At 33.7% G+C, this 13,150-nt stretch overlaps 1 protein-coding gene across 1 annotated transcript in view; it reads right to left on the reverse strand.

Moving 5' to 3' along the window:
* KFase (kynurenine formamidase) overlaps positions 1-13,150 on the reverse strand; it is a 38,326-nt gene that overhangs the window by 6,916 nt on the left and 18,260 nt on the right. Inside the window, exon 2 of the mRNA XM_089643263.1 lies at positions 817-941. Coding sequence (XP_089499389.1) covers positions 817-931 — 115 coding nt within the window. The 5' untranslated portion in view covers positions 932-941. The remainder of the gene's footprint in view (positions 1-816; positions 942-13,150) is intronic.

Below are 13,150 nucleotides of genomic sequence, written 5' to 3' on the forward strand. Positions count from 1 at the left end.
TAATATTCCCTTTTTCTCAACCTGACTTACTTTTATTAAACCTCGAATAAATGGTTTTGGTAAATGTTTTATAACTGCCACACTTCTAGGCTCACATTATAGTCGGTAAGCAATCGACATAAACTGAGTGCTGTAAGACCCTGCGCAGAACATTAAGTTTGTTATAGAAAGGTTCGTCAGCGCAGTTCAGTGTGGAACTTTTCAATGCAGGTCTATCAGCATTTGGTTTATGTCGATTGTTTACCGACCCTTGGGACGATGGGCTAAGTTTCAACTTAATTACCACAAGAATATATCAGACCGGCTTAAGTATCGGGGTCTGATTAAATCTGGCTTTTAAGAAAATGGACATCTTGTACAATATCGAGTATGCCTAACAGTTGAATTTGAGAGCCACCTCTGGTCTGGAGACCCCAAAATAACTGATGAACCTACACGATTCTGTACAAAGGAGGGCAGGCCGTCTCTGATGTACAGACGCAATGTAGGTATGATAGTCTGTTCTATAGATATTTTAATGGAACCTTCTCCAAGGATCTAGCAGCATTGATCCCCGGTGCATGTGTGTGAAACTTGACGGACTCGAGCGGAACACCTGTTCACAGTTGATGTTGTCTTTATAAGAATGGGTTGTTTCTTCGACTCGTTTTTGTTTAAATCAGCTTGTATGCGGAACGAGTTACATTTCTCAACTCCTTTTTAATAACTTTAAAACCGTATCACTTAGATGTCATGTCATGCAAATGGCCGCCAACCACACTAGCGCCATCTTGCTTCAAGCTTTCTAGATTAAATGCTATTGAGAATATGTCTCACCTCTCTCGGTGTGCCTCACGTGGTGTTGAATAACTTCATCCCGGTGTGAAAATCTCTTAGACCACATACTGGGGGAGAACTCCATCTCCAAGTTTATTTCACAGTCTGCCGCCATTGCACAGCTTCTAAAAAAAAAAGAAAATGAAGAAATTTAATAAAATGGAACTAAACATTCTCATTGCTAAAAGTATATATAGATGGCGACACCGAGTACCGCCGATTTTATAACAAGTAGATTCAAATGTGAGGTTATGTTTGACTCGCGAATACTACAGTTGGAAAGTGAACAGGAAAAATCCGTTTTTCTTGACGTTTTTTGGTGGTTCCTAAATTTTTATTTGTTTTAACATCTAATAAATGGCTTCTTCGATATTGGTCGAGGGGTAAAGCTCTCGACTAGCAAGCTGGAGGTCGTGGCTTCAAATCCTGGCGTGCGCAAGGAAATTTTATTTGATTAAGTTGTGTTATTTCACAAATTACTCTTATTATTTAAAATAATATATTTGCGGCACGTTTCAGAGTGGAAGATACTCTCAGTATCACCCTAGTGTAATACCACCATTCAGAATTGAAACATGCTTGAAATGGCTTTGGCCGTGTTCGGTGAAGAGATCTGAATAGCAAGGTCCTCTCGTCACTACTTTCAGCCTCACAACACACCCCGATTAGGGATGCCATAATCTCACTGGTCCAGACGGTTAGAAGCAGTTGGGACTCTTGTGCGGTAAAAATGTATGAAATATTTATTAAAAAAACTCATCTCATTTCTGGAAGTATATGTATATCTACCACTAATTATTGAAAACAGTTGTGATGCGAAAAACATTCACTTCATACTTGGACATAGAGGATGGGTTGTGCTAATTTTTCCTTAAAACATCGTGGTGTACATTATATACTATTTTTATAAATAGGTAAAACCACAGACATAGGAATTAATAGACGAGAAGATAATGGCGAGGGGTAAAATCAACTGTTGAAGAACGAAGGGAGTGAAGCTGACTGTGATTCGTCAATAAATCAATCTGACAGTAAATAGGCATCTCGCATTATAATATCACCATTTACTTCTTAAAAGTAAAATCTGCTTTTGAATGAATAGACATTTTTACATGGGAGCGCAAATTACTCGCCACGTTATGAACAAATTTGCGAAGTCCAAATTCGGTAAAAAAATTCGGTTATATTTTCAGAGTCGAATATTTCGTTTGTATTTAGTTAAGACACTTTTATAAATGTTCATAATTTACTTCCCAGCAACCAACCAGCTTTGTGTTTCGCGTCCAGACGTTTCTCGATGTGATAGTAACAACTGATTCATATTATACGATGTGAATATGCTTAAAATAAAGTAAAATAATGCTTATATATGGAATGTAATACGACAATTGGGTTTATTCTCTTTTTCACATCTATTTTTACAAGTTTTCATAGTACAAGTCAATATTTTGCCGTGTTATTTCGTAAAATGAACCGATGATGCCTCGACCATAGTTCGCACAAGAATGATGACGTCACGTTTTCAAATTTCACTTGAGGCCATACGCGAGCCCAGCCGGCTCCAATGGAACCGGTATGGGGAGTGGGGATAATACGCTTTTAATCACTTAGGGCAGGTCTACTAATATTCATATGTCTATGGGTAAAACGGTATAATTTACAAAAACATCATTTTGCCAAAATTTTACGTAATAGCCAAGAGTAATGGTAATTAACTATTAACTCCCAAGGCCCTGTAGTAAGCGTTCAAAGATGGCGTTAAAGGGAGATATGTAAATACGAATGTTAGAGGGAGCGCGCTAATATTAAAAAAACGATAATAACTAAGCGAAAATGGATTTGTTTGAAATAGAGCAAAATCTCTTGACAAATGATTTAGTTGCATTTAAAGATACACTATGAATTTTTTCATGCTAAAATGGCCGGAAGTTTTGAAAAAAATTTGTTTTCGTGATTTGGGAAAAAAATAAAACAATGGGTCCATATTTTATATTTTGTAGCACACTTAATTTTATTTCCATAACTGCAGTACAAAGAACGAAAAATAAATATTTTTTTATACATATGTGATGTGTTTGTTAAAAATATAAAAGGGGAAAATAACACTTTTTATGGTTAAATTCAAGATACTAAACAATAACGTACAACAACATTTTTGACCAAAATACAACGAATAAAAAATAATGGATGCTCAAAATTGAATGATAACATATTGTTAAAACAGTAATTATTTAAAATCTTGCTTAGAATTAAAATTTGGCATAATGTTTCTTGAATGTTGCTTGGCGTAAATATAACCTTTTCTAGCTTTGTAACCAGCAACAGAAGAAGACGCCTCTGTGGTCAACTTCAGACACCTTTCCAGTACTTTCCACTAATTGTGTGTGGCAAGGAAATTTAGGAAAATCGAACCTTTTTACATTTCCTTCATCGCACAATTTTAGTAATTCGTCAGTTTGTACGTTGCTCAGGTGTGGAGGTTCTGTCAGAATTAAATCTGTGGCCTGCCAGCAGAGATGTGCTTTATTTCAAATAAATCCATTTCAAATGGAAATGCAAAATGGGTATTTTCCATTTTGCATTTTAAATGCTTTTCTAAAAACCATTTTGCATTTTGCATTTTAAATGCTTTTCTCAATGCATTTTCCATTTTAAATGCTTTTTGCAACATTCTTCCTACTATCTCCACTCATCTTTTTTTCAAAAGCCCCAAATATCAGTCGGTCCTCAACCTCGCTATGAGAGATAATTTACATTTGTCAAGTTGCTCCCTGGTAGGAGCCCTGGCAATTGAGTGATACCATTACAAAAAATACTGATTCAAATACTGGACATGGGGCCATGACGCACAGTGGGCTAAAAATCGCCTTTCATAGACATAAAGACTTGAGTTTTCAATGGTATTTTTTTTGGCTAGAAATGGATTCTGCTGATCATTACTATGCTATAAAATTTCATACGAAGCAATTGCGTGTACAAATGAAGGAGTTATCATTTTTTTAAGAAAAAATTGTATGGCACTGACATTAAAAATGAGGCTATCTCTGGAATCATAAGGTTGGCCATTCTATCCTTACACACAGATATACTACTATTTATTTGTATTTTTTGACATACTTCGTAATGTGGCGCAACTTGCGATTTTTTTTTTAAATCCTCAAGTTGAAATTTTTTTTATGTTGATGATTCATTTTAATGCTTAACATATGAGTATGCTTTGTCTAGTTTACTATATGTTATTTACACTGCAAGCCAAAACACTGTGCACAGTGGGCTGAAAATCGCTTTGTTAATAATGATAATAAAAATGTTAGATAGCAGTTTCTATGTTTTTACGTTAGCAACATTAGTCCCGCGCAAATTTTTTGTGGTTTCATAATCTGTAGTCGTGGTGTTTTTGGATTTACCATCATGTAATATGTTTGTTCTACATTGATGTTGATTAAATGACAAAATTGTTTAAAAAATATATTATTGTTTGACCTGAGAAACCATTTTTCATTTTCAATGCATTTTGAAAATAGGTATTTTGCATTTTGCATTTGAAATGGTTTTCTAAAAACCATTTTGCATTTTGCATTTTCAAATGGAAAAGTTTTGACCCATTTCCATTTTGCATTTCAAATGGTTTTGGGTACCCATTTTGCACATCTCTGCCTGCCAGTCAATTAATTCTATGCAGCTATTGCAGTTGAAATTAATTTTGGAATTATGAACTCTCTCACTCCTGAAGTTTGAAGGGCCCTATATTTAATGATCCTTCTACATCCTAGCTCCCTTATACATTAGAATAATGTTTTCCGGGTGTGCAAAATATGCGTTCTGTTGTGATCCCACTTTTGACACTGGATTGACTGGATGTTGTTGATGTCGAGCTAAGTGAGATCTAGTTTTTAGCTCCTTCTTCAAATTTTATTTTATTTTATTTATTTGGGAAAATCAACAGATTATTTACATATATAAGAATAAACTAAATAATAAAGATAAAATCCAATAACAGATTTTCACTTAAAATTATAATAATAATAAAGAATATTAAAAAAAACTAAGGGTTCTGTACCCGTGGCCTGAGAGATTTACAAAAAATACAATATTGTAAATAATAAATAAAAAATAATAACAGATCTAGGAACACAAATAAATTAAAATTTAAAGTTAACTGATATACTAATAAGCAGTTAATTTCAAAAATTTAAATTTAACTGATATACTAATAACCAGCTAAAATTCAAAACATAATGTATTGTAAAATTTCAACACAGCAGCAATCAATAAAAGCACTACACAATAGCAATAATAACAATATAATAAATGTATACCTACAACTAAATTGAACACATGCGTATAAATTGGAAGGTAAGTAACTGGAAAGGATTCAAAGCAACAACATGATAACTTCCAGTAGAATATTTAAAATTATTTAATAGTTATTACATATCTTTTAAAGGTTCTTAAATTACATGTGAATATGTCCATATCATTAAAATTCTTATTAAATATAGGTAATACAGGCTCTGAATATAAACGCATTTTGTCTGATATTAGTAGAACATTTATGGAGATGAAAAAGTGATTTTTCTCTAGTTCTAACGCTCGGGACTCTAAAATTAATTTCAGACAGAAGGGGAGAACAATCAATAAAGCCATTGATAATTTTATGGAGATATATTATATCTGCGGAGTCTCTTCTAGTTTTTAATGGCTTAAGTCCATAAAGGTCCATCGAGCTGTTTACGTCAAGGTTTGAATTTAATTTGAAATTTAGATGATGGACAAATTTTCTTTGGATGGCTTCAATGCGATTTATGTAAATATTATATTGAGGATTCTCCTATCTAGATATCTCCTGATATTTGTTAAGTGTGAAGAGGCTGCTTTTTGGGATGTGATCCACAATAAGTAAGTACTTTATTAAAGATGTAATCAAGTTTATTGAATTTACAACAATTTACAATTGACAAGTTTCAAAGTTACAATGGTTATGGTATAACAGTGAAAAGGTGAATTACCGTGATTCGTGAGTTTGTATGGCTTATATACTATTCAGTTTTATTGCGTGTCAGAATATCCTTGAATATTTGTGGTGAAATATAATATTTTACTGGGATGTGGTTTTATAGTCATATGCTTTACCTAAGTAGCTTAACTGCGAAGTTATTTAATTAGATCATCATTGATAATCCATATTGCACATTATTAGGTAAGCTAGGTACATTAGTATGTTGGAGTACATAACAGTTCCTCTGATTCACGGGGTCGACGATAGCTTTCAATTCTGCTGAAAGATATCTGGAAATGCTAACCATTTTCTAGAGATTACGGGCTCCATCTATACAAGAACTATTGCACTTTATGGTAAACCATGTTAGAGCATATACTCTCAAAATAAAGGTGGCCAATATCTGCAAATTTTCTGTTGGGTTTTCCGTTGCAACATATAGCCGTAATATTCTGTTTGCAGTTGTTAGCCACCTGGCATGAGACATTTTCCCTGGTTGTTTCCTTGCCAAATCTACAGTTATCATACCTTTTGACACAGCCAGACACATATTATATAAATAATTTTGGTCCGTGCTTAATTTTTCTGTTATATTTTTCAGTATGGATGATTGAATGGGAACAAACCGAATAATGTTCATGTTCTCACAATTGTTTCTTCCGATTGGTCCCGAGAAAGCTACAGGTCCGCTAGTCGGTCCATCTAATGAAGATAGCAGTTCATTGGCGTGCAGCTGGCAGATAAGCCATTGCAATGACTTTCCAAGTCTCTGTTCCATTCTTGAAATGATTCCATTTTTCCGGCCAGTGTTTGTATTTCTTCCGTCACAACCAACTGCAACAATTTTCTCCATTTGACGATTTTCCTCTTCCAAAAGAGAACATATGGCATTTTCGCTGTCTTAGCAGTACCAGATGATGGCGTAGCGTGTCCGAGATACACTGATCCTGGCTCCTGCACAAGCGTTATGTGTTATTCAACTTTTATTCGTCGATAAAATTTACTTCCTTTCTTGATAATAAACATTGTTTTGTCCTTGCGCCCATCGAAAAATAAACCTTCGATATTTCGTATATTTTGAGGAGATAATGTATCATGAGCCACTGCAGATTGACGATCTTCACTTAGCGCTGGTTCCTCATCAGAATCTGAAAAACTGTTGGAAAGAAGCGGAAGAAGAGTAGATGGTTTTTCTAAAGGTCGTGACTTATTCGGATTTACAATCCTTTGCGCCCTTGTATATTTTTTACGAAGTTTTTGCGTAGTGTTGAAATCGATATTCCCCATAATCATTAATCTTTGACTACGTTGATCCTCAAAAAAAAGACGTTCTTGTTGTCGGACTGACACATTTGCAGATGGAATAGTTTGTACATTTACAGGCTGCAATATCAAAAAGTTGTTGACCCTTCACGATGAATGCATCTAGTTTATTGATGTATGCTTGGGACTTGCTGGTACTTGTTTTTAATTTTTTCAATAGTTGTTTGTATTCAGTTTTGTAGGAAAAAACAAGGAATTGTATTCTTTGAAAAGAAATAATAGGAATTGAAGATTTCTGCCATATCTCAGTCAACACTTGGGATACCTTTGTGGAGATTTCTGCGGCAAATGGCTCTTTCAATGTTGTCAGCTTCATTTTATACCGCAACCACTCGTAATGCCTGATGACATCTTCATAACTTGGCAGAGTAGTCCACTTCATTTCTGCAGGAAACTTGTCGAAAATACTTAATTTGGTACATAATCTAGTGTGGACCCCCAGGGGTCGATATCGGCATGTTGGGGGTCTATGTCAGCGAGAAAAAAATTTGGGGGTCCACTAGATTCAAATGGGGGTACATACGAGCGGACCCCTATTTACCTCAAGTCAACATTTATAAACAATACAGACAACTGCAGCGGGCGACCATCGGGCGACTAACAACTTAAACTTGACAAAAAACAAACATCTTATTGTGGCAGGAGTAGGGGTACAGTGGTAGGAGAAAGAGGTGGTGGAGCAGACGAAAGGAAAGGGGAGATGTTCATTTGAGTCTTCAAATATCAAACCAAGTCCAATACTTGAAAATTAAAGCAAACTAAATGGATTTTTTTTATTTTTTTTTATCATTGACAGTTTGATAATGGCCTCAAAAGCCGAAACAGCTGTCACATTAAAAACTGTAAAAATAACAGAAATACTTGCAGAACTTAATAATTATTATAACATTATTAAATTTGATTTATTTTAAATTTATTTAAAAAATTAAATGGAGTTCTACGAATTAAACACCAAAACAATAAATAAACTAAATGGCAATGGAAAACGTTTTAGTGGATTTTTATCATTTTTTTGTTAATTTCGGTATTCTTGTAGATTTACTTGCATTAATAAAATTGATTTTTTTATTTAATTTATGTCAACTATACGCGGTTTTCAATAATAAACAAACGTTAAAAGGTTAAATTATTGTGAAGAAAATATTAATTACCATTATTTAAAAATACATGTTTTAGGTTTTTTTTCTGTTTTTCAATGCATTTTAGTGAGCTAATAACCATTTTTTTAAAAATAATTTTAAATGTAGTTCTCATTTTCTTTGTAAGACGCAACTTTTGAGACATCATGCGTTTCTGAATTCAAAAGTTGAAATAATTGACACACCCTAATGTACACTCCTCTTCCATCCACAAGCAAATGCTTTTAATGCTAGAGTAGTATAAATAGCAAACAGAAGCTAAGTAAAACCTGAATTGTAATATTACATTTAAAAGTTAAATTAATAAAAAAATAAAATTTAAAAAAATAGCGCGTGTTTCTTTTACGACTCTTTCCGAAGTTCTATTATACAAAAAAAAATGTGTTATATTTATTATAGCTTGTGACTATAAAAACGTTCCCGAACAGTTGACTTTCTGTCTCTTTATATTGGCCTGGCGGAAATAGCAATAGATTTACTGCATCGAAAAACACATTCACAAAATCCGGCATGTTAAAATAGCGGCATTTTGAAACGTTTCTGGCATCCAAGACATGCCACAATCCTAAAATATATATTTATGACTGTCAGTTTACTTATCGTGTAAATTCAATCTGCCAAAATGATTGATTTTTCTAACTGGGTAAAACAAAAACCAGTGCCGGATCGTAGGCGCAAATATAACATAGAAAATAGAAAAACAAAACTAGAAATCGCGGTAAATTCCGCGTTCTACGCTTATTGCTAAATACGTCCAAATTATTGAAGTACTCGTAATTAACAGAAACAACTATTTACGTCGGGGACACGCACGAAATAGGTTATAACGTTCTTAGTTTGGGTTATTTAAACAACCTGTGCGTATTTAGAATGAAACGGCACCTTTCAGCAAACGTAAATTCGTATTTCGAAAAGTTATTTATATTTTCTACTTCTAAAATCATGTATTCAAATCAATCCCCGAAGTTAGTGCACTTTACCCCCGGAGACCCTGTATGTTTTGTTAAATGATTTCAATTTGGGAAGCGGGTATATATATATTTATTGGATAACCTACACCGCTGCCATAGGTCACTCCAAGTGGTCCGTTACGTTTGGTGTCTTAGCGGGGTTGCGGGTTCATGGGGTGAGGTTGATCTTATCTCATTGATCATGTCTCATTTCGCCATTTATAGGTACTCCGTTCACCGGGCATTCATATTGTCATTATTTTTTTTTATTGTTTATTAGTATATTTTATTGAGCTATAAATTTTTTCATCTACTCTAAAACTACTATAGTAATATTCTATTACCTACATACTAATATTTTTTCTTCACAACATTGAGAAATAACACGAACAACTGCAAGACTTAATGCTAAATCATTATTTTTATGAATCTTTATAACGAATTGGTGTACATTATGAATACCAAAAAATATGCTTAAGATAAATTAAAGGTTTTTCTATGGTTTCGCTTGAGTAAAATACCAATAAAAAAAATTACTCAATAAAAAATATTAATGTAAATTACTAAAAAAAAAATTTTTCAATAGAGATGTATGAACGCGTAAAGGAAACAGCTTTAAAAAAATACAGTATTATAGCTAAGATAATCTGTCACAGTTTCACTTGATTAACTTTTTTGCTTTCTTATAAAATTATTTATAAGAAAACAAAAAATTCCTTGTTGTATACAATTCTCTAGCATTAAAAGCATTTGCTTGTGGATGGAAGAGGAGTGTACATTAGGGTGTGTCAATTATTTCAACTTTTGAATTCAGAAACGCATGATGTCTCAAAAGTTGCGTCTTACAAAGAAAATGAGAACTACATTTAAAATTATTTTTAAAAAAATGGTTATTAGCTCACTAAAATGCATTGAAAAACAGAAAAAAACCTAAAACATGTATTTTTAAATAATGGTAATTAATATTTTCTTCACAATAATTTAACCTTTTAACGTTTGTTTATTATTGAAAACCGCGTATAGTTGACATAAATTAAATAAAAAAATCAATTTTATTAATGCAAGTAAATCTACAAGAATACCGAAATTAACAAAAAAATGATAAAAATCCACTAAAACGTTTTCCATTGCCATTTAGTTTATTTATTGTTTTGGTGTTTAATTCGTAGAACTCCATTTAATTTTTTAAATAAATTTAAAATAAATCAAATTTAATAATGTTATAATAATTATTAAGTTCTGCAAGTATTTCTGTTATTTTTACAGTTTTTAATGTGACAGCTGTTTCGGCTTTTGAGGCCATTATCAAACTGTCAATGATAAAAAAAAATAAAAAAAATCCATTTAGTTTGCTTTAATTTTCAAGTATTGGACTTGGTTTGATATTTGAAGACTCAAATGAACATCTCCCCTTTCCTTTCGTCTGCTCCACCACCTCTTTCTCCTACCACTGTACCCCTACTCCTGCCACAATAAGATGTTTGTTTTTTGTCAAGTTTAAGTTGTTAGTCGCCCGATGGTCGCCCGCTGCAGTTGTCTGTATTGTTTATAAATGTTGACTTGAGGTAAATAGGGGTCCGCTCGTATGTACCCCCATTTGAATCTAGTGGACCCCCAAATTTTTTTCTCGCTGACATAGACCCCCAACATGCCGATATCGACCCCTGGGGGTCCACACTAGATTATGTACCAAATTAAGTATTTTCGACAAGTTTCCTGCAGAAATGAAGTGGACTACTCTGCCAAGTTATGAAGATGTCATCAGGCATTACGAGTGGTTGCGGTATAAAATGAAGCTGACAACATTGAAAGAGCCATTTGCCGCAGAAATCTCCACAAAGGTATCCCAAGTGTTGACTGAGATATGGCAGAAATCTTCAATTCCTATTATTTCTTTTCAAAGAATACAATTCCTTGTTTTTTCCTACAAAACTGAATACAAACAACTATTGAAAAAATTAAAAACAAGTACCAGCAAGTCCCAAGCATACATCAATAAACTAGATGCATTCATCGTGAAGGGTCAACAACTTTTTGATATTGCAGCCTGTAAATGTACAAACTATTCCATCTGCAAATGTGTCAGTCCGACAACAAGAACGTCTTTTTTTTGAGGATCAACGTAGTCAAAGATTAATGATTATGGGGAATATCGATTTCAACACTACGCAAAAACTTCGTAAAAAATATACAAGGGCGCAAAGGATTGTAAATCCGAATAAGTCACGACCTTTAGAAAAACCATCTACTCTTCTTCCGCTTCTTTCCAACAGTTTTTCAGATTCTGATGAGGAACCAGCGCTAAGTGAAGATCGTCAATCTGCAGTGGCTCATGATACATTATCTCCTCAAAATATACGAAATATCGAAGGTTTATTTTTCGATGGGCGCAAGGACAAAACAATGTTTATTATCAAGAAAGGAAGTAAATTTTATCGACGAATAAAAGTTGAATAACACATAACGCTTGTGCAGGAGCCAGGATCAGTGTATCTCGGACACGCTACGCCATCATCTGGTACTGCTAAGACAGCGAAAATGCCATATGTTCTCTTTTGGAAGAGGAAAATCGTCAAATGGAGAAAATTGTTGCAGTTGGTTGTGACGGAAGAAATACAAACACTGGCCGGAAAAATGGAATCATTTCAAGAATGGAACAGAGACTTGGAAAGTCATTGCAATGGCTTATCTGCCAGCTGCACGCCAATGAACTGCTATCTTCATTAGATGGACCGACTAGCGGACCTGTAGCTTTCTCGGGACCAATCGGAAGAAACAATTGTGAGAACATGAACATTATTCGGTTTGTTCCCATTCAATCATCCATACTGAAAAATATAACAGAAAAATTAAGCACGGACCAAAATTATTTATATAATATGTGTCTGGCTGTGTCAAAAGGTATGATAACTGTAGATTTGGCAAGGAAACAACCAGGGAAAATGTCTCATGCCAGGTGGCTAACAACTGCAAACAGAATATTACGGCTATATGTTGCAACGGAAAACCCAACAGAAAATTTGCAGATATTGGCCACCTTTATTTTGAGAGTATATGCTCTAACATGGTTTACCATAAAGTGCAATAGTTCTTGTATAGATGGAGCCCGTAATCTCTAGAAAATGGTTAGCATTTCCAGATATCTTTCAGCAGAATTGAAAGCTATCGTCGACCCCGTGAATCAGAGGAACTGTTATGTACTCCAACATACTAATGTACCTAGCTTACCTAATAATGTGCAATATGGATTATCAATGATGATCTAATTAAATAACTTCGCAGTTAAGCTACTTAGGTAAAGCATATGACTATAAAACCACATCCCAGTAAAATATTATATTTCACCACAAATATTCAAGGATATTCTGACACGCAATAAAACTGAATAGTATATAAGCCATACAAACTCACGAATCACGGTAATTCACCTTTTCACTGTTATACCATAACCATTGTAACTTTGAAACTTGTCAATTGTAAATTGTTGTAAATTCAATAAACTTGATTACATCTTTAATAAAGTACTTACTTATTGTGGATCACATCCCAAAAAGCAGCCTCTTCACACTTAACAAATATCAGGAGATATCTAGATAGGAGAATCCTCAATATAATATTTACATAAATCGCATTGAAGCCATCCAAAGAAAATTTGTCCATCATCTAAATTTCAAATTAAATTCAAACCTTGACGTAAACAGCTCGATGGACCTTTATGGACTTAAGCCATTAAAAACTAGAAGAGACTCCGCAGATATAATATATCTCCATAAAATTATCAATGGCTTTATTGATTGTTCTCCCCTTCTGTCTGAAATTAATTTTAGAGTCCCGAGCGTTAGAACTAGAGAAAAATCACTTTTTCATCTCCATAAATGTTCTACTAATATCAGACAAAATGCGTTTATATTCAGAGCCTGTAT

The sequence above is a fragment of the Hesperophylax consimilis genome, chromosome 19 (assembly GCF_061612785.1).
Source record: "Hesperophylax consimilis isolate HC1 chromosome 19, BYU_Hcon_1.0, whole genome shotgun sequence".
NCBI lineage: Eukaryota > Metazoa > Arthropoda > Insecta > Trichoptera > Limnephilidae > Hesperophylax > Hesperophylax consimilis.